The 17,731-nt window shown below is 45.2% G+C and overlaps 2 protein-coding genes across 2 annotated transcripts; one reads left to right on the forward strand and one right to left on the reverse strand.

The window, feature by feature from the left end:
• Window positions 1–748: 748 nt before the first annotated feature.
• F5J12DRAFT_778602 (uncharacterized protein) lies at window positions 749–5,398 on the reverse strand (the record flags this gene model as incomplete). The annotated part of the gene is made up of 11 exons (XM_051742324.1): window positions 749–979; window positions 1,031–1,170; window positions 1,218–1,734; window positions 1,775–1,843; window positions 1,889–1,933; window positions 2,032–2,145; window positions 2,523–3,119; window positions 3,215–3,419; window positions 3,510–4,314; window positions 4,360–4,706; window positions 5,040–5,398. The coding sequence occupies 11 exons, from the start codon at window positions 5,396–5,398 to the stop codon at window positions 749–751; spliced, it is 3,429 nt and encodes a 1,142-aa protein (XP_051605465.1).
• Window positions 5,399–5,640: 242 nt separating this feature from the next.
• On the forward strand, window positions 5,641–6,242 carry F5J12DRAFT_778603 (uncharacterized protein; the record flags this gene model as incomplete). The annotated part of the gene is made up of 4 exons (XM_051742325.1): window positions 5,641–5,805; window positions 5,847–6,023; window positions 6,135–6,153; window positions 6,214–6,242. The coding sequence occupies 4 exons, from the start codon at window positions 5,641–5,643 to the stop codon at window positions 6,240–6,242; spliced, it is 390 nt and encodes a 129-aa protein (XP_051605466.1).
• Between the last annotated feature and the right edge of the window lie 11,489 nt (window positions 6,243–17,731).

Here is a 17,731-nt window from a genome sequence, read left to right on the forward strand (position 1 = left end):
TGTCTTTCCTGTGCCGTTCTTCAGAAATCTGTCCAACACACAATGATACTGCAAGAAAAGTTTGAGTTGCAGTGACTTGGGGTGTAAAATAACTCACCATGGCTGTGATGAGAGCCAGACAGGAAAGGGGAACTGAATTGTTGAAGGACTCAGGACACTTATCTGCAATTCAATAGGTCCTGGTATAGTAGAATTGTATGACAGCTTCCTTGAGGGCGGGGTGAGCGAAATTCCTGGTTTTTCCCTGATAAACCAATCTGTTAGTAGTGCAGACAACAAACTGCATGAATGTACATTCTTGTCGAAACTGTCTCACAGGAAAAGCAAGTTGTCAAGGAGCTTTGTGGCAGCAGTCTCTATCCATTGTACATGAACCTGTGGTGCAACATCAGAAGGAGGGACAAGGTTGAATGCAGCTGGTGTGGTTGCCAGTGTAACCAACTTCAATTCTGAACACCAGGTAGATATATCACCAAGGAGCTACTGGTGGTATGTCAGTAGCTGTAACTGAAAGACAGGACTACTTATGAAGCATGCCATATCTTGCTTGTGGTCAGGCCAGTAACCTATAAACTTAGGATAATGAGACATGTATAAAGCAAAAATATTGTTACTCACCATCTTCAAATTGCACACTGCATTTATTCCACTCAATGATGACAGTGATGAGTGCCTCTGTTATGGAGAGGTTGAGGTCATGAGATTTCGATGGGAACAGGTTAGAAAGTGCATGTGCAGCCCTGCATTCTCACTTAGCATCTTTGAGACAGTCCTTCCATACTGCCTTGTAAAATCTCAGTTGTGAAGGCAATGGGCCCTCATCCTTAGCTTTCTTGGAGTTACAAGGGGCTCTGGCATGCTGAGATACTTTGTTGACCGAGTTGTGTGCAAGGGTCAGAAGATCATGATCAGGAACAGGATGGCTGTTAGTGCAATGGTGGCATTCAAGAACATCAATGACAGCACCACATTGGGAACCCTAAAATAATAATCTGAATAAATAAAGCTAGCAGGAATGGCATTTTCATACCTCTGGCTGAGCCTTGTCCTTGGATTGTAAGCTTTGCAGAGCCACATCATCATCCTCATTGCATGAGTACTGAAACTCATGGTCAGGGGGTAAGGAATTGTGGTGAATAGGATTGTTTGTCATCATTTCTTGGGAGAAGCCTAACAAAGAACATTGAGCCAATACCATAATAACCTCTGACATGTACCAGGATGAGTTGATTGCCTAAGATTCATTGCACCCCATCCAAATGCATTGTCCTCATCTTTGTCAAACTCATCGCTGGAGACCTCACCAGACTCTGCATCTGATGGGTTATTACTCAAGGACTCCGACTCCTCTTCTGAGGAGCCCTCTGATGACAGCTTCTCCAAACTCTTGTGGCAAACATCAGCAGTTGCTGAATTTTGTCTCAATGAGAGCAAGCTATCAAGGGAGGGGTTGATACAAGAGTTGGGGATGGTAGCAGGCAGCTGGTGGGGGATAAACTGAGACTGGTAGTTGGGCTGGGGTGTTGGCAGACAAGATGTATTACTGGGAACTTGGTCTCCCCAAATCACAGCGATATAAGGATTATTGAGCACTTGAAGGTCAGGTTCCATCCTGGGAGGCACAATATGACCTGGCTGTTGAGCCAGAACACTGAAACCAAAGTGATGGGAGTCTGTGGGGTGCTGATGGAAGACAGGTGTTGCTACTGCTGTTGAAGACTGAGGGATGGGATTCTGAAATGAACATTGTATATCAGTATGAAAAGACACTCACTGGAGGCATATCAGCTGAGCTAGGACCATTCACAATGGGAGGCACATAGGGTGGTGGGGCAACATTGGACTTTGCAAGCAGTTAGCTTGATATTTGCAAATAACTAGAACTGACCTTCAGTTTTGCATTCTGGCCAGCACTGCGGCCCCCACCCTTTTTCTGCAAAGTGGGCAGAGGTGCAAGAGGATTTACAATGGAATTGTTGGGGAGATCCATCAACTTTCATAGCCATGTAGCTTGGCCTTCAAGGGCAGTACCAATCCACTCCAATTGCTTGGCCTTTCCACCTGAACCTGCCCCTGCCCTTCTGCTACAACAGAGTCCTGCTGTGGCAACAGACTGAGACTCTTCGAGATTGATGGGTGGGCTTCCTAGATGCTTGTTTTTTGCAGGTCAAGTGCTTCCATCAGCCTCTGGTCATTGTTTGGCTTTTTTGCTATCCTTCTTTTTCAGTGGGATTATTCCAGATTGGGTGGACATCTGAAGGTACAAGCAGTTAAACAGAGAACAGTATAAAATGGAAGCCTGGGGACCATGATGAAATGACATCTTGTGAATCCATATAAACATTGACAGGTTCATTGTGAGACGTAAAACAAAATGACACATGGAGACAGTTACCTGCTGCAAATGAATTGAAACACTTTACATGTAATGTACAGAATGTGAACTAAACATAAAATTCATGCTAAGACTACATGCCTTTGAAGCATTTATTGGGTATAGGAGGGTTATCCATGCTCCTTACCTCTTCACAAAGGCATTTAGAAGACATAATTGCCAAAGACATAACATCCATATTGTTCTCCTGACTTGGACGCATGCTTGAATTAAGCGCTTTGTGCTGGGCAATGATCTGCTGGAATGCATTTGTCATCTCCAGTGGTTTCTCATATGGCATGCCAGCCAAGAAACGATCAAAAAGGGAGATAATGTCAGAGAACTGCACTGCAGTTCCGCTCAGCAGGGACTGCCCAAGCAATATGTGCCACTCATTAGCCAGAGGGATTAGATCTTGAAAATATTGCAAGACCTCAGAATCCAGCCTCGATTTGGATGGGTCATTAAGGAATGTGAACTTGGTGCATCTGGCAATTTCGAGATCTTTGGCCACCTTTTCACTCCACAAGCCAAGAAGTGTCTTTTCATGGCTGATATCTTGACACTTGTGGCCAAGTGGCCCATCATAAAGGATGGGGATCCAGATGAAAACATAGAACAGGGATTTGATATCATCTGCAAATGTATGGTGTATAGTAGTAGCATGATCGATGAATATGTGGGTGAGAGAGGCGCTTTTCCAGATCAATGGGACATTAGTCTTTCCACTTTTAGTGATGGCTTCCTTGAGTTGGCAAAGGATATTCACTGAAAGGAAGGGGACTGTCCCCTTTGCATACTATCAGCTTCGAGTTCCAAAATGTTTTGCATAGTACTTACTGTGCTGCCCAAGTCATATTCCCCCTGTAATGTGACCCATACAGCAAATTCCCAGTCAAGGAGAAAGCCACACAACCCATTTTCAAAGTCCTCGATCATTGTATTGTTGATGCTACAATCTCGATGGAGGACACCCCTCTCGAGAGCCTGCTGCTGGACTGTTAGAGCAATTAGTATTGATTTTGCAAGTGGAAGAGGATACATACTTCATAAAATATCTCAGATGCATGAAATGAGTTCCTTTTTTGTCTTGAACATTACCATTGGCCTTGCACATGGCTTCATAGCCAATCACATGTGAGTTCTCTGAGACTTCATGCACAATTGCCACTTCTCATCATGATATTGTTCAGTTTTATCAACAATGCCCAGCTCAGCCTCAATGACCCAGTGGTGTTGCAACTTGGGAACTCTGTTGATGTCCTGGACCAGCTTCATCATGTTGACTTTGTGCAGGGCTGTCCTCTGCTCTGACTCCTCCACCCAATAATCCTTGATGACATAGTATTCCCCATTGTAGTGTGTGAGGTAACAAACAGTACCCCTTCCTAGAAAGCCTGTGCTTGAGAATAATACATTGAGCACCTCATAGAAGGTCTTGTTTACTTGGATCCTCCTGATTGCTGGGATGTGTTCGGGTGATGCAGGAGTTGGGAGTGAGTTTGCACTGGGGAGGATGCCCAACTCCAAGTGAGGAGAAGGCATTGCAGGAGAGGGGAAAGGGGAGAGAAGTATCACAAGTGCTGTGCATTTGCAGCTGTGTGCAGGATGGGGGGATATGTCTATGGTTGAATCGAAGCCAAGGGTTGAGTGGGAGCTGAATGCAATGGCACATACAATGTACATGAAGACTTCTGCATCAGTGTGGATATTGATAAAGGGTGAGATTGCACCACCAGAGTGGTCGTAAAAGTGAAGTCGAAGAAGTTTGCTATCAGTAATTGATAATCCAAGGACATAGCACCTCCAGGGCTGGTCAATGAGGGTTAGATATGCCTTAGTGTCCATCATCTTCCCAAGGTGGGATGCTGGCTTGAAAGACTCCTTTGAGTACTCAGCGGTGACTTTGGGACTTAACCACATAATCTTGTTGAGGGATACTGGGGTGTTATTGACAAGGATGAGGTCAGGCTTTCAGGAATAACCTGTAGAACCTTGCAAGCTGGTTCTGCTCCAGTCTGCCATCCATTGATGCTGGGGTTTGCTGGATAGACTGGGCATCGTGGATTTGGCAGTGGTTCTGATAGCATTGAGAAACAGAGCAACTTGCTTTTCAAAACAGAGCTTTTCCAATTCTACCAGCAGCTCTGAGGCAAGTGGCCTGGGTTGCTTGGGAGGTGAATCAGAGCCTGGGGGTGGACGAAGCTCCCAGTTCCAGCGCTTTCTATCATTGTCATATGGGCTGACCAGGCTGTCCTCTGACAAGCCACCCTGGCTGAAGGAGGTGGAATAGCTATGGTTGTTTCCAGAGGGACAATCAGGCACCTGGGGGCTATGGAGGTAAATGTATCTCTGAAGGACTTGAAGATAATATTTGTAACATAACTGAGGCTCTGAGGAGAGCTAACTTGTCCATGGTTCATGGATGATGTACACAGGGTGTTTGGTTGGCTGCAAAGGAGTAATCTCCATTGAGCGCCAGCGCAGCCTGCCAGGGAGTAGCTCAGCCAGCCCACAAAGTGCTCTGGCTGTATGAAAGGAAATATTTAGTAGCTGTATCTGGCGCATGTCAATAATGATCTTCAGAGAGAATAGGGACAGGCTTACGATTGACAATGACAAGAAAGAGTCTATAGCTCTCATGCTCAGGCCTGAACAAAGTAACCATGATGCCAGCTCCCATTCATTGTGGGAGTTGAAGGGGTAGTACAGATTTGATGCCCATAGGTTGCTGAACTGGTTGCTGTTAAATTTGTCCATAAATGTTGGGCCAAGTCCAAACATTTTAGCTGTGCCCTTGAAGTCATCTGTGGTTGGCCCGCATGTGTCAAATGCCATATGAACAAAATCCGGGTAATCATGAGTTGCATAGTCATCAGGGTTGGTGCTCATTGGGACATCTTCTAAGTGTGTTGGGTGTTGAGAGTTATGAATATTCAAGCTCAAAGGTTGGAGAGACTCATGAAGGTGGACTAAGTTATTGACCCAGGTATTGCACCCAGAGGATGGCTGGCTCATGTGCATTGCGACAGTGCTGTGACTCTGGAAGCCGCCTTTACTGCAACTTGGACAGCAGGGCATACTCTAGATGGTCAGGCAGGCCGATTCCATGTTACATGATTATCACTTCAGTGCAAATCAGGACATTGTTTGGATCGCTATGGAGTGTATTTCTCATATACTACCCAATCACATCCCATTCATGAACATAGTCACTCATGTCCATTTATAACCTCAATCACATGCACCTTCATGCTGGATTGACCATGCCCATGGACAAGCATTGCCTGGGCAGCAAAGGACTGCCCCATAAGCCTTGTGATGGCAGGTTCTCTTCCTGCAACAGTCCCTCTAGCAGTGCTGAGGTCAAAGTGGAGACAACTGGTGTCTTAGCTGAGATGTATGGAATATTGGAGTCATCCACTCACACAGTAAGTTCTTTTTTTCCTTCCTAATAACCACTCATTGATAGGTTTTCAATCTGCAGCATGAATCAAAGAGTCAGCTGAATCACAAGGCACTTCTCCTTCTCAATGTAGCACATGCACAATGCAAAGTCTTTCATGCAGAACAAGCTCTGGCCACATGCATTGTCCACAAATACGAATCAATGGCCAAGTTGTACAAGTACAAGGCAGGCAGCAGCAAGGTGAGAGTCCATGAAAAAGATATGGAAGTCAGCTCATTATGTGTAGCAATGAAAAAATGTGGACTGGGGGAGCCTATTTTTGATGTTAGTGTTCTGGCTGGTGAGCTGCAGCCATCTCTCAAGTCCGATGGTATGCTATGCTCGCTCTTTTCTTTTGGGCCACTATTTTACTTATGCTGGATCTTGATAGGCACAGTTATTGAGCATGCTGGTAGTTGAATACTCACCATTCATCTAGACTAGTACTATCCATTACTTTCCTGTACTTATTGAAAAATGCTGTATGTTATGTCTGTGTGTTGTTGCCCTCATGCATAGGAACAAAGTTAGATCTACCAAGTTCTCTACTACAGTGGGAATCTAGGTTGCTGTATTAGCTAGGTGTGTCTGTTCCCTTGTATGCTAGGTAGCTATTGGTCTTTGGATTGCTGGTATCACTGGTGTGGCTTACTCAGGTGCTATGAGTTGCTTGGATGCTGGCCACTACTTTGGGCAAGTCTGGTGTAGTCTACTCTGGCACTACGAGTTGCTAGGATGCTTGACATTGCTTTGGACTAATATGGAATTGTGCAAATACTATGGGCAGCTATGAGTTACTAACACATTTTTGTGTTTTGTTGATGAAGAGCTGCATGATTGACAGGGGGGGGGGGGCTCCAGTAGCATGAGCAAGGGAAAAGGGACACAGAAGGTGTGTTCTACATCCTTGACAACCCTGAGCATGAATGCTGACTTCAATGAGGATTCTGCAGGCCACCAGCAAGAAGGATGAGCTGGCTGACAATGTTGATGATGATGAGGGCAATGGTGAAGGTGAAGGTGAAGACAAGCCAGGTCCTTCAGCAAAGGGACCTTGCACAGCTGGAGACAATGAGCCCTGTGAGACATGTGCCCAGGCAAACCTCATGTGCATCAGGGAGCCAGAGTCATCCTGTAAATGGTGCAGGAAGGTGAAGTGCAAGTGCTCATGGTGTGAGTCAAAGTGTGGTTCAGTGGTGAAAACCAACCAAAACCAACACAAAAGACAAAAAGAGCAAGTGGTGGTGTGCCTATGCAGTGCCTGGATGGTAGAACCTGTTCTTTGGGAGGGTTTTTGCAAGCTATAACACTCAAAGATGAGTGCTGAGGGTTGGGGGTGCTCCTGATGAAGAAGGAGCAGGAATGCAAGAGAATGCAATAGGGTAGACTGCTGTCAGCCTACAGAAGGATGGATGACAACTTAATTTGATGCTCTGAGCTGTGCTGAGCTCAGGGAGGACTTGGAGCAAAGTAGATTGATGATAGATAATAATAAGCAAAGTAGGTGATAGTTAGACCCTTAATAAAGTCTCAACTATTGAAGCTGATGGAGGATTTACTGAGTGATGATAAAAATGCAAGCAAGAGGGGCACTCTGACATCTTCTTCTTTCTCTTTTTTTTTTTTTTTGCTATCTAAGTACAGTGATTTTTATACAGTACAGGGGTGTTGCCTATGGAAAACAAGGTGCAAACACTTGGTAAGTGATTGGTAACTGATGAGTAAGGAATGTAAGTGATGGGGAATCATCTTGGAAAGCATTGGTAAGCATTGGTAAGGATAAGCAAGCCAAAAAGCAAAGAATCAGTAAGCAAAGTCAAAAGATTGGTAAGTATTGGCAATAGGTGAGTCAAAGACAGTCAGAACATCAAAGTATGAGTCAAGTAATGTCAGGAACTGGGAAAGTGCACTGGAATTGCATTAGGGGGAGGCTGTGCATGTCACATCTCAAAGAGATCACTTCTAGGCCAAGGTGGGATGACAGAGAGGCAGCACAGATCTGATGCTGATATAGTACATCCAAAAGTGGACAGGGTGAGTCAGATGTCAACAGGGGTCAAGCTTTGGGGGTCTGTGTGGTGACAGGAGCATAGGGGATTGCAACTTTCCCCCCCAAACCATTCTCTCAGTGAAGCAAATAAAAAGCTCATGAATGAGGCTCTGTTGGAAGAGAGGATGAAGGGGGAGTGTCTTCTGCTGTATCTTGCAACAAGGAGGCAAGATGTGCATCATACTCATCATGGATGCAATCAGGGAGAGTGGAGAACAGTAGATTATGGTGTAGCTGTTGCAATCTTGGAAGAATGACAGATGAGACTGGTATGAAGACATTGCAGGGAGCAGGGAGGAAGGATCCATATGCTTCTTGGACTGGAGAGACTGAAACAACCACATAGGACCTTTCCAAGTGAATGACAGACCTGAGGAAACCAAAGAATGTCCTCCTAGAGGTCATACTGACAAAAAGAACATGCTGCCCAAGCTGGATGGGCTGAGAGGGGGCAGACAAGGGTGGGATGTACCAGGATGCTTCAGGATGGAAGCTGGTAGGAACTCCTGGTAGATATATGTAGCCATGGTCCCTAGCAAAGGGGACAAGCAAAATGATTGATGTGCAGGTGGCCATATCAGAAGAATTAGTGAAATGAGCATGCTGTAGAAATGTGTGGAGTGTGCAAATCCTTTCCAATTTTGGAAGGTAGGATTGCATGGCTGAGCACTACAAGCAAGTGTGGGAATGGTCTTGGTATCTGCAGAAATGGCAGAGATATGTTGAAAAGTGGAATGCCATACACAGGCACTTAAGAATTTTAACTGGCACTTAACTCACTCCCTTTCTTTTTCTTTGGCACTGACAGCTTGTTCTTGTGTGAGGGATGACTGCTGACATTTCTGGCTGTCCTTCTTCACATGAGGGCTATGGTCTTCATCTCCATTCATCAGCTGTATCCATGTCCACCTCACCAAACACCTTTGGTGTGTGACAGTGCTCTCATGGAGTAGGGAGAAAGGTGAGTACTGTATAGGTGAAATTCTGCAAGGGAATGAGTTGACACCACCTTCAGCAAAAGAACTCCAGTACTGTTGGGGAGGCAGGGCCATCCCACAAACAAGTCAAATTGATTATGACCTTGAAGGTGGCCCAAGCAGAACCTGTGACCAGACCCACTAAGAAACTCACTCTGAAAATTCTGCCTCAAAAACAACAACCTTACCTGACCCCCACATGCTTGCCATCCCCAGAACCAAGCCCCTCCCCTTGTGATTCTTCACCAAGTCCTTGTCTCTTCTTCCATGGGGCTACTCCCATGCCTGGGCCTTTGTTCAAGCCTCCACCACCCCCTGTCAATGAACCCTACCTGACACCCCCCATCAATGAACTGCAAGTCAAATTCAAACCATTCTCTGTGACTGTGACTGGCTTACTAAATGAACCTGGAGACATTGAATTGCCAGCCCAAGGTGATACTCCAGCAGTTGCAGAAACTCCAGAGGTTGTAGACCCATGTGGGCAGTCGACAGTGAACTCCATCAAGCAGCTACAAGTGCTTGAGGTGAGGGCTGAAGACAAGGAATTTGAGCTGGAGCAGTTCCACCAGCTGCTAGAGATGCTGGGTAACACTGTGGATCGAGGCTGCATGGGCCAGACAGGAGGAATTGTGTAGGTTGAAGGATGAACTCTGGGACCCCTAAACAGTGTACTTGTGTCTGCAGAATTTGTCATTTGTACTTGTATGTTCTGAAATTGTAAAAGACTTTTGTGTGTCAGTATTAGTACTACAGTAAGTGAAGGAAAAGCCCCCTGAGGGAAGAAGAGTTGCAGAACTTATTTTATTTTTATTTTTATTTTTTATTGTTGTTTCTTGTGAGTGGTGCAAATTTTATATATGAGATGAAACAGGTATCAATAAAAGAAAGAACAGGGAAAGAAAAGAAAGGAGGTAAGGAGAAGGATGGACTACTCATCTGACTCATCCAAAGGGATGCCAGTGAGTGTAGGGTCTGGGAATGAACTGTCCTCAAGGCAGTCCAGGTCTTGCATGGAAGTGCCAGTCAGATGGGTGACTTTGATGTGAGCATTATTCTACAGGAAATAGGGGTATAGGTGAAAGGCAGCAAAGCAGAATTTTGAGATGGTGCCATCTAATTCCATGAGTATGTACAAGCCACCTTTAGTGCATCTGATGATGATCATAGGCCCTAGATAGCACAGTTTGGTTTTCTGGTCAAGTTCTAGTTCAATGTGGGAATTCTGAATGAGGACAAGTGACCCTGGTTCAAAGTTAAAGTCATTGATAGAACATGCAAAATGGTTGATGAAATCCTTGGCTGAGGCAAAGTGGGATTTTAGGACCAGATTGTGGATGTGAGTGAGGTCATCCAGATGTTTCTGGAGTTGGCAAGCACAGTGAGCAATGAGATCTGTGGTCAAGTAAAATTCCACTTCGAAAGGGGCTAAAAACATTGCTTTGACCAGATCAAAAGGGAGTCTAGGTTTGACACCATGAGCCATATAGAATGGAGAAAACCCAGTTGCCTTGTGGACCATAACCCTTTCTGCCCAAAATACCACAGGGGCAACCTCTGACCATCTTGATGCTTCCCCACCACAACTTTTTACCATCACCTCTCTTACATCAAAATGCTGCCATTTGACAACTCCATTAGCCTGTGAGTTATAAGGGGAGATGCATATGTGATGAATTCCAAAGGTCTTGGAGAGCCAGTTGAGAGTGAGGACATATGGCCCCCCATTATCTGTGACAATCTCTACAATGGCACCCCAATGGCACAAAATCTGTTTGAAAATGAACTTTCCAATGGACTTGCCTGTCTCTGCATGAAGCATAGCCCATTCAGGGTAACTGGTGAGTGAACAGCAAGCCTGGGTGATGTAGCAAAAGTTGTTTGACTTTGGCATTAGGAACATGTCCATATAGGCCTTGTAGAATAAGGGTTCAGGAATGGTGACAGCTGGTGGATTATGAATGGGATCCAAACAGTGGATCTGGCACTCATGGCATGATTTAACATACCAATGGACATCCTGCTCTAGCATGGGCCACCAAAAGCAAGTCAGCAAATGCATGTGAGTTGAGAAGATACCCTTGTGCCCTAGGTCATCATGGGCCTGGTGGAGAATTCCAAGGCATTTGTGTGGGGGTACCACTAGCTGATACTGTCCCTGGGGATCCTTCCTCCACAGTTCCCCTCCTTTCATGAAATACTGAGTTGCAAGATGCACTAGGCTTTCCAATTCCACCTCTTCCAACCCTTCTGGTGATTTCTTCATCTCCAATAACTCCTTCACCACTCTCATCCTCTCCTCTCTCTGCTTCACTTTCTCTGATCTCAGAATTTTGGTCTCAAGGATTCTGGGCATTGGTTCTTCAGTGGTAAAGATACCTAGACTCTGTGACAGGGGAAGCAATGAATCTGACACAATGCTTGGAATTTCAAAGGGGTAAGGTTGAGACTCAAAATGTGCTTCCCTATGATTCAAGAGCTCAACTGCAAAATCCCCACACTCATCTATCCAATCCTCATAGTCCTTGTCTCCCTCCTCATCTTCTTCTGCTCTTGGCCTCCTTGAAAGTCCATCTGGTGCTGTGTGCTTGTGTCCTGGAACATGTATGAGCTCAAAGTTGAATAGGAGAATTCTGGTGATCCAATGATTTATGGTCATGTTAGGCTGTAGGTTGGGATTGTTAATCATCCCTTTGATGTACCATGCATCCATCTCAACAACTAAATTCCACATGCTGAAGATATGAAGTCAGACATTGTGCAAGGCACAGAAAAGCCCAAATAGTTCTAGCTTAGCTTGGCTGTAGCATTGTTCACAATTGTTGAGAGTTATTGAGCCAAACCTAGCAGGGTAGCATTTGCCATCTTCCCCCACCTGCATGAGGAGTTACCCAACAGCAATGTTAGAAGTGTTGACTGCTAAGATGACTTTCCTTTCAGAATTATAGTTGATAGTTTGCAATGCAGGGGATGAGATGATCACCTGGCAGAGGTACTCCATGGCTTCCCTATGTTCATCATGGAATTCAAAGGGGATGTCCTTCTTGGTCAGCTTGATGAGGGGACAGGCATGTTTGGAAAGTCTTTGATGAAGATCCTGCAGTATGAGCAGAGACCTAAATATCCATGTACTTCAGTAATGTTTGTGCAATAAGGCCAATCTTTAATCTTCTGGACTTTAGTTTCATCTGGAATTCTACCCTCAAACAACACCTTGTGCCCAACCACTATGATAGATGGCACAGCAATGACACATTTCTTTGCTGACATGGTGGCTCCTGCATGATGCAGATGGTGTAAGACTTGGTTGATATTCTGCAGGTGCTCCCAGATGAAGCACCTAATCCTGGAATTCTGTGGAATCATTTTGTAGGTCCCATCAGGATTTTGGTAGTGAGATTTGGGGCCTTTAATAGGACAGTTGTTGATAAACAGAATGGTGAGTTCCAGAATTTTGTCCTTTAAAATCCAGCAGACATCTCCATGGAAAATTTGGATGGCATTCATGTAGCCCATAGGAAATTTGGTGAGTTGAAGGGTGCCAATAGGAGTTTGGAAGGTAGTGAGGTCATGGAAATTGTTGTGTATGGTGCAATGATCATATCTGACCATAAGATCTAAAATTCCATAGACTGAATGGCAAGCGAAGGCTTCAGCAATCGAATCAACAAAGGGGGGAATGGCCAAGTCCTGGATAGAAACAGCATTTAGAGGTTGTAAGTCATGTACAAGGTGCTGGGATTTTCTGTCCTTCTTAACTACACAGAACCATTTTGAGCAATAGGATGAAGTAGACAGTTCATAAACCCCCATGGAAATCTTTTCTTTGATGATGTTAACAACTTCATGGAAAATAGCAGGAGGAATGGGAATATTTCACTCGATCCAAGGCTTGTGAGCTAGCATAGGTATCTTCAGGGGCAGGAACATGTCCTCTCAAAAAGTCCCTCTTTCTGAAGCATCCCAAGCAAAGGCATCCTCTTGCTCCCTGACAACCCATTGTACTAGGTCTAATTCCATAGGCCAAAGGAACCTTGCTGGGTCCAGATTGAGCTTGTCAGCTCTTTCTTGAGTAAACCTGGAACCTGGCATGAATGGCAGGGGATGGGTATGTAAAACAGGCAGATCTGCAAGTGGGTCTTCAGCCTCCTGACACTCTACCTGGAATTCTGCTGGCATTGACATCAGTACTGGCCTCACCTTCCTCACTACAGGTTTGTACTTTAAGACATGATAAACAGGATTGAACTGATAAGTAGAGCATAAGGCAGAGATTGTCAGTGGAGAAATGGTAGTAGCAGTTGAAATCAAGAAAGGATCAGTCAGAGAAATGGAACTGGTGTCAAAGGGATTGACAGGGGGCATACTGTTGCCTTGTAAATCATAGATAAATGCCACAGTGGGATTTATAGCAGTGTCTGTGGGCAAAAATGCAGTAGACTTCAAAGGGTATAAAGGTGGATCAGAAACATAAAGTGAACACACAGAGAAAGCACAATCCTGGTCTCCTTGCAGATTGTACAAGTCCTCGACTGATATTAAAAACCCTGTTCAGGTGGATTCATGTGGTGACATGTTTTTTTTTTGCATGAAGAAGTTTCTTCATCTTCAGAATTTATGAAATGTGGAAGGGGTTGCAGTCTGTTGTGAGGTTGTGTCAGAATTAAAACTTGTTTCCTGGAATTAGGGTCACAGATTTCTAGAGACTGTTCTCCATCAGGGAAATCATGAAGACATGCTGGAGAGTAGGCAGAAGAAGGGATCAACCAAGCAGTAAGTTGAAAGTGCATGCAATCAATGACTTGGATTTGTAGATGGGCCTCAACATTTCCTATGTGCAAGGTGGCATTCTCTATGACCCCAAGGGTGCTTTCTTTGGATTGGTTAGTGGCCTCCAGAGTCATAGGTCATGTCAGTATGGAGGGGGGCCTCTAAGGCTTCCCACAACTCCCATTGCAAGGCCACTACCTGACATCTGCTGTCCAGAATACATTTGAATGTGGAGTTTGTCCATCAAGATTCTGTTGACAGCATGTAAGGGAGCCATAGCAAGGCCTATGCACTTCCCTTCTGTGTCTCTGACCCAGTACTGCTCATAGGATGCACCTAGGCAGCTGAGGGTGTCATGTCTGATGCAGTTTCTAAACTCCTGATTAGTTATCTTCTTCATTGCATGCCAGTTCTCTGACCTGCTTGCAAATCTCTGGGCTGACAGCTAGTAGGTCCTTTAGTGGAGATTTCCATCTTTGCATCTAAGACCTGGTTTATGATCCACTTGGTTGCTGCAGCCTCATCAAAGCTGCTTTGGTAATGGAATTGGGGTGTGGAATTTGTAAACGGCTTAAGCTTCTGGAGATCAGTAAGATTAGGAGCAACTGGAGTTTTTCCAGCTGCTGGGGCTTCTGAAGATGAGGCAGGGTTAGCTGGAGCAGGATTACTGAGTGGGGTAGGGGCCACTGGTGTGTTGACCAACACTGGGACTGCTAGTGCCAGCCTTTGACAATGAACCAGGACTTCTATGCCATTGAAGCAAGCTGTCTTCTTTTTCTTGATAGCATTCTTCAACTCTTCTACTTGTGCATAAGCCCTTGCTAAGGCATGTTGGTCCTCTTCATCAGCATCCTCTAGGTCTTCATTGACTAGATAGGAAGAGGGGTGTAAGTCAACTTGGTATTCCAAGGCATCTCCATTGCTGAAGAACATTGCACTGACAAGGTGGGAAGGTGTATCATGCCCATGGGATGAGGATGACTGCCGGCTGGGCCACTGAACTGAGACAAGGTTTGCTGAGGCAATGATCAAATTGCACATGGTGAGGAAGTTATCAATCTTTTCCTTGAAATTACAACCCACAGCTGTCCTAGGAATGTCAGAGTTGTCTGGCATGAAAACTCTTCTCCCAATCAGGGAGCATTTCCCAGCTTGTATGTATTTGTGACACAGTGCACACTCTGCAGTTCTGTGGCCATCTGTTCCTCCACAGAAGAAACACCATGGATCAAAGGAATGACAGAATTGGCCTTCTTGACCTTGTTGAGGAGGTGGGGCAGCAACAGGTTGCTGAGCAACATGAACATACTCTCATTTCAAGATAGTAGGAACAGTCAGTGAGGAGGATGGAGTGGAATTCTGGGGAAACAGTGCCAACAAATCTGGCTGAGGGAGGTTTTGTTTGGCCCCACTGAGCAGGTAGTTGGCATGTTTATAGACTGTATCAAACTCCCATGGTTCATTGATGTCATGATCTAGGTCAGAGAGTTGCAATCACATGAGCAAGGAATTCCAAAACCTTGGGGGAAACCCCTCAAGGAATTTCTCATTGATGTAGTCCTCAGGGAGTTTCTTCTTCTTCTGGACAAGGCCAAGAATGCGTTGGAATTCTCAGATGTATTTCCTGAGATCTTCCAGTGATTCCATTGGTTTCTGAACTTGATGGTAGAGTAAGGTTTTGAGGTTGGCTTTAGTATAACAATGATCTTTCACCAAGGCACCTGGATAAAATGCATCCCAGTCATTGAAGCTGTCAGTTGCAGCATCTAGGGTGGACCAAAACTCTGCCTCATTGTGGTCAGCATAGTGAATGACCCAGTGGATCTTATCTTTCCCAGATCACTGAGGCACCTGGATAGTAGTTCAGGAGCTCTTTGGAAAATGCATCCCAGTCATTGAAGTCATCAGTTGCAGCATCTAGGGTGGACCAAAACTCTGCCTTGTTGTGGTCAGTGTAGCAAATGACCCAGTGGATCTTATCTTTCCCAGAAATGAGACCAGTGTCATGGGAGAGTTGTTCAACATCTTCGAGGTAATGGGTGATATCTTCAGTATGCCCAGAAAACTTTGGGGCTTTGTTGGAACCCCTGAGTGGCATATCTTTTGCTCCAGACATTATGTGAGGTGGTGTGGGGATCTGGATTGGAATTTGGGGGAGGATAGGAGCAGAATTTGAGAGAGTTGAGGCAAGAGTATTCTGTACAGGTATTTGAGTAGAAAGGGTGATAGTGGAATGTGTGATTAGGGAGTAGGAAGGAAGGAGGAATTGTTCAGCAGCTAGTTCTGAATTGTTGGATGGCAAGGATGACAAAGAGGTTAGTTCTGAGAGAGTTGAAAGTTCTTGATGCTCAGTGGGAGGGTCGAAGGGTTCATCAAGTTGAATCCTCCTGGGAACACTGGGTAAAATGCTGGGGACTCTGGGCTCCAAAAGCTCTGGTCTAACCTGAGATCTGAGTCTGATGAGTGTGGCTCTGAAATATCTCTAGGATCAGCTACTGGGATTAAGATTTCTGACAAAGAAATAGATAGTCTGCAGAAGGGCTCTAGGAGCTCTTCAAGTTCAGTTCTTTGATGAGTGGGTCATAAGGATCTCCTTTCCAGATCTACAGACCCCTTGTGGTGGGCTCCAAAACATTGTGTGACATGTCTTCTGAGAAGCATGTGACTAGAGGAAGGCTGAAGGGAGAATTCCCTAGGATTGTCCCAAGGGGCACTGTGTGGAGGGAGAAGTTGAGGGTTACCCTAGAAGGGGTGGGGAATATGTGCAAGGGTCGAAGAATTTAATTCCAGGGGGGAGGTTGTGGATGCACAAGGATAGCAAGATGGGTATATGAAATTCCAAGAAGCCAAATTGCAGCAAGAAGAGTGTATTTGAGGTGAGGGGGATACAGAAAAAGATGTACAGGATTGGAAGACACAAGAGACATGAGGATCACTGGGGATGCTGTAGATGCTGTGGGCTCAAAATATGCACTTAGACTCTGAGAACTTCTTGAACTCACAGAACACACACAGATGGTGACTCTAAAGGTGGGTGGTTTGTTTCTGACATTATGGCAGAATTATATAGTACAACAGAAGTAGGTACAAGTCAGGGTAAGGTGGGGCAGAAAAACAAAAAAACCCAGAAAATAAAGGAAAGGATGACAGACATCAGTGAACTACAGATGCATGTGAAATAGTCTGGTGAGTAGTAGACAAGAGTAAAAATGGGTCAACAGTAAGGGGTATCTTCCAACAGAACTAGGGTATGTGTACAAGTGAGAGGTGGAGCTGATGGGAGGGGGAAGCACAGGAGTGTCGCAAATTTTCGAGGCGCCTGATAATGCCGCCAGCTGACAATGCTCACAAGTTTCCTTATTAGGGTCATTAAAATGGCCTGGTAATGATATGTCAATGGCTTGGGGGCAGTGCCAAGGGAAGAAGTTTCATTGGATGGGAGTTACCTGAGTTACTGAGTGATAATGATCTGATAATGACTGATATTATGGCGTGACATTTGTCTTACATCAGCCGAACACAGCGTATGCAGCATGTCTGACAACTATCAGTCAGCTACGAGACATCTTCTCTCATGGCTCCCTCCTGTACCACCCATTCAGCTTCGACCCATCAAAATGCTGAACAGAATCATGCCGTTTTCCATCAATGCCCACACTGCAACAGGAATTTTCAGAAAACTGGTTTCAAGCAGCACGAGGCGAGTTGCAGGAAGCACAAAGAAGATGAGAGGGAGTGTGTAGCTTTCGAATGTCAGCATGAAGAGAAACAACGAGGTACATGAATTGGTGCGTAGTGCAGGCAGACTCAATCTAATGGTTTCTGGCTTCAATTATTAACTCAGCTGCCCACCATCAAGCTGCAAGAGCATCGGTACTCAAATCGCAGTCTCGAGTGCCCGAAGCTCACCATACAGATACAGGATATTTTTTTGTCGATGAACCTGGTGAGTCTGACTTTCATTTATGTTGTGGTCCTAGTCTCAGATAAGCTGCAGCTGCAGTCGAGGTGACTATGGGACAAGATTACAATGAGACGAGTGACATGCTCCACACCTCAGGTACATATTCACTTCGGTGCACGTTCTCGCAGTGCTCATAATTCCCTCAGAC

The sequence above is a fragment of the Pisolithus orientalis genome, assembly GCF_024613125.1.
Source record: "Pisolithus orientalis strain OTSU chromosome Unknown F5J12scaffold_1, whole genome shotgun sequence".
NCBI lineage: Eukaryota > Fungi > Basidiomycota > Agaricomycetes > Boletales > Pisolithaceae > Pisolithus > Pisolithus orientalis.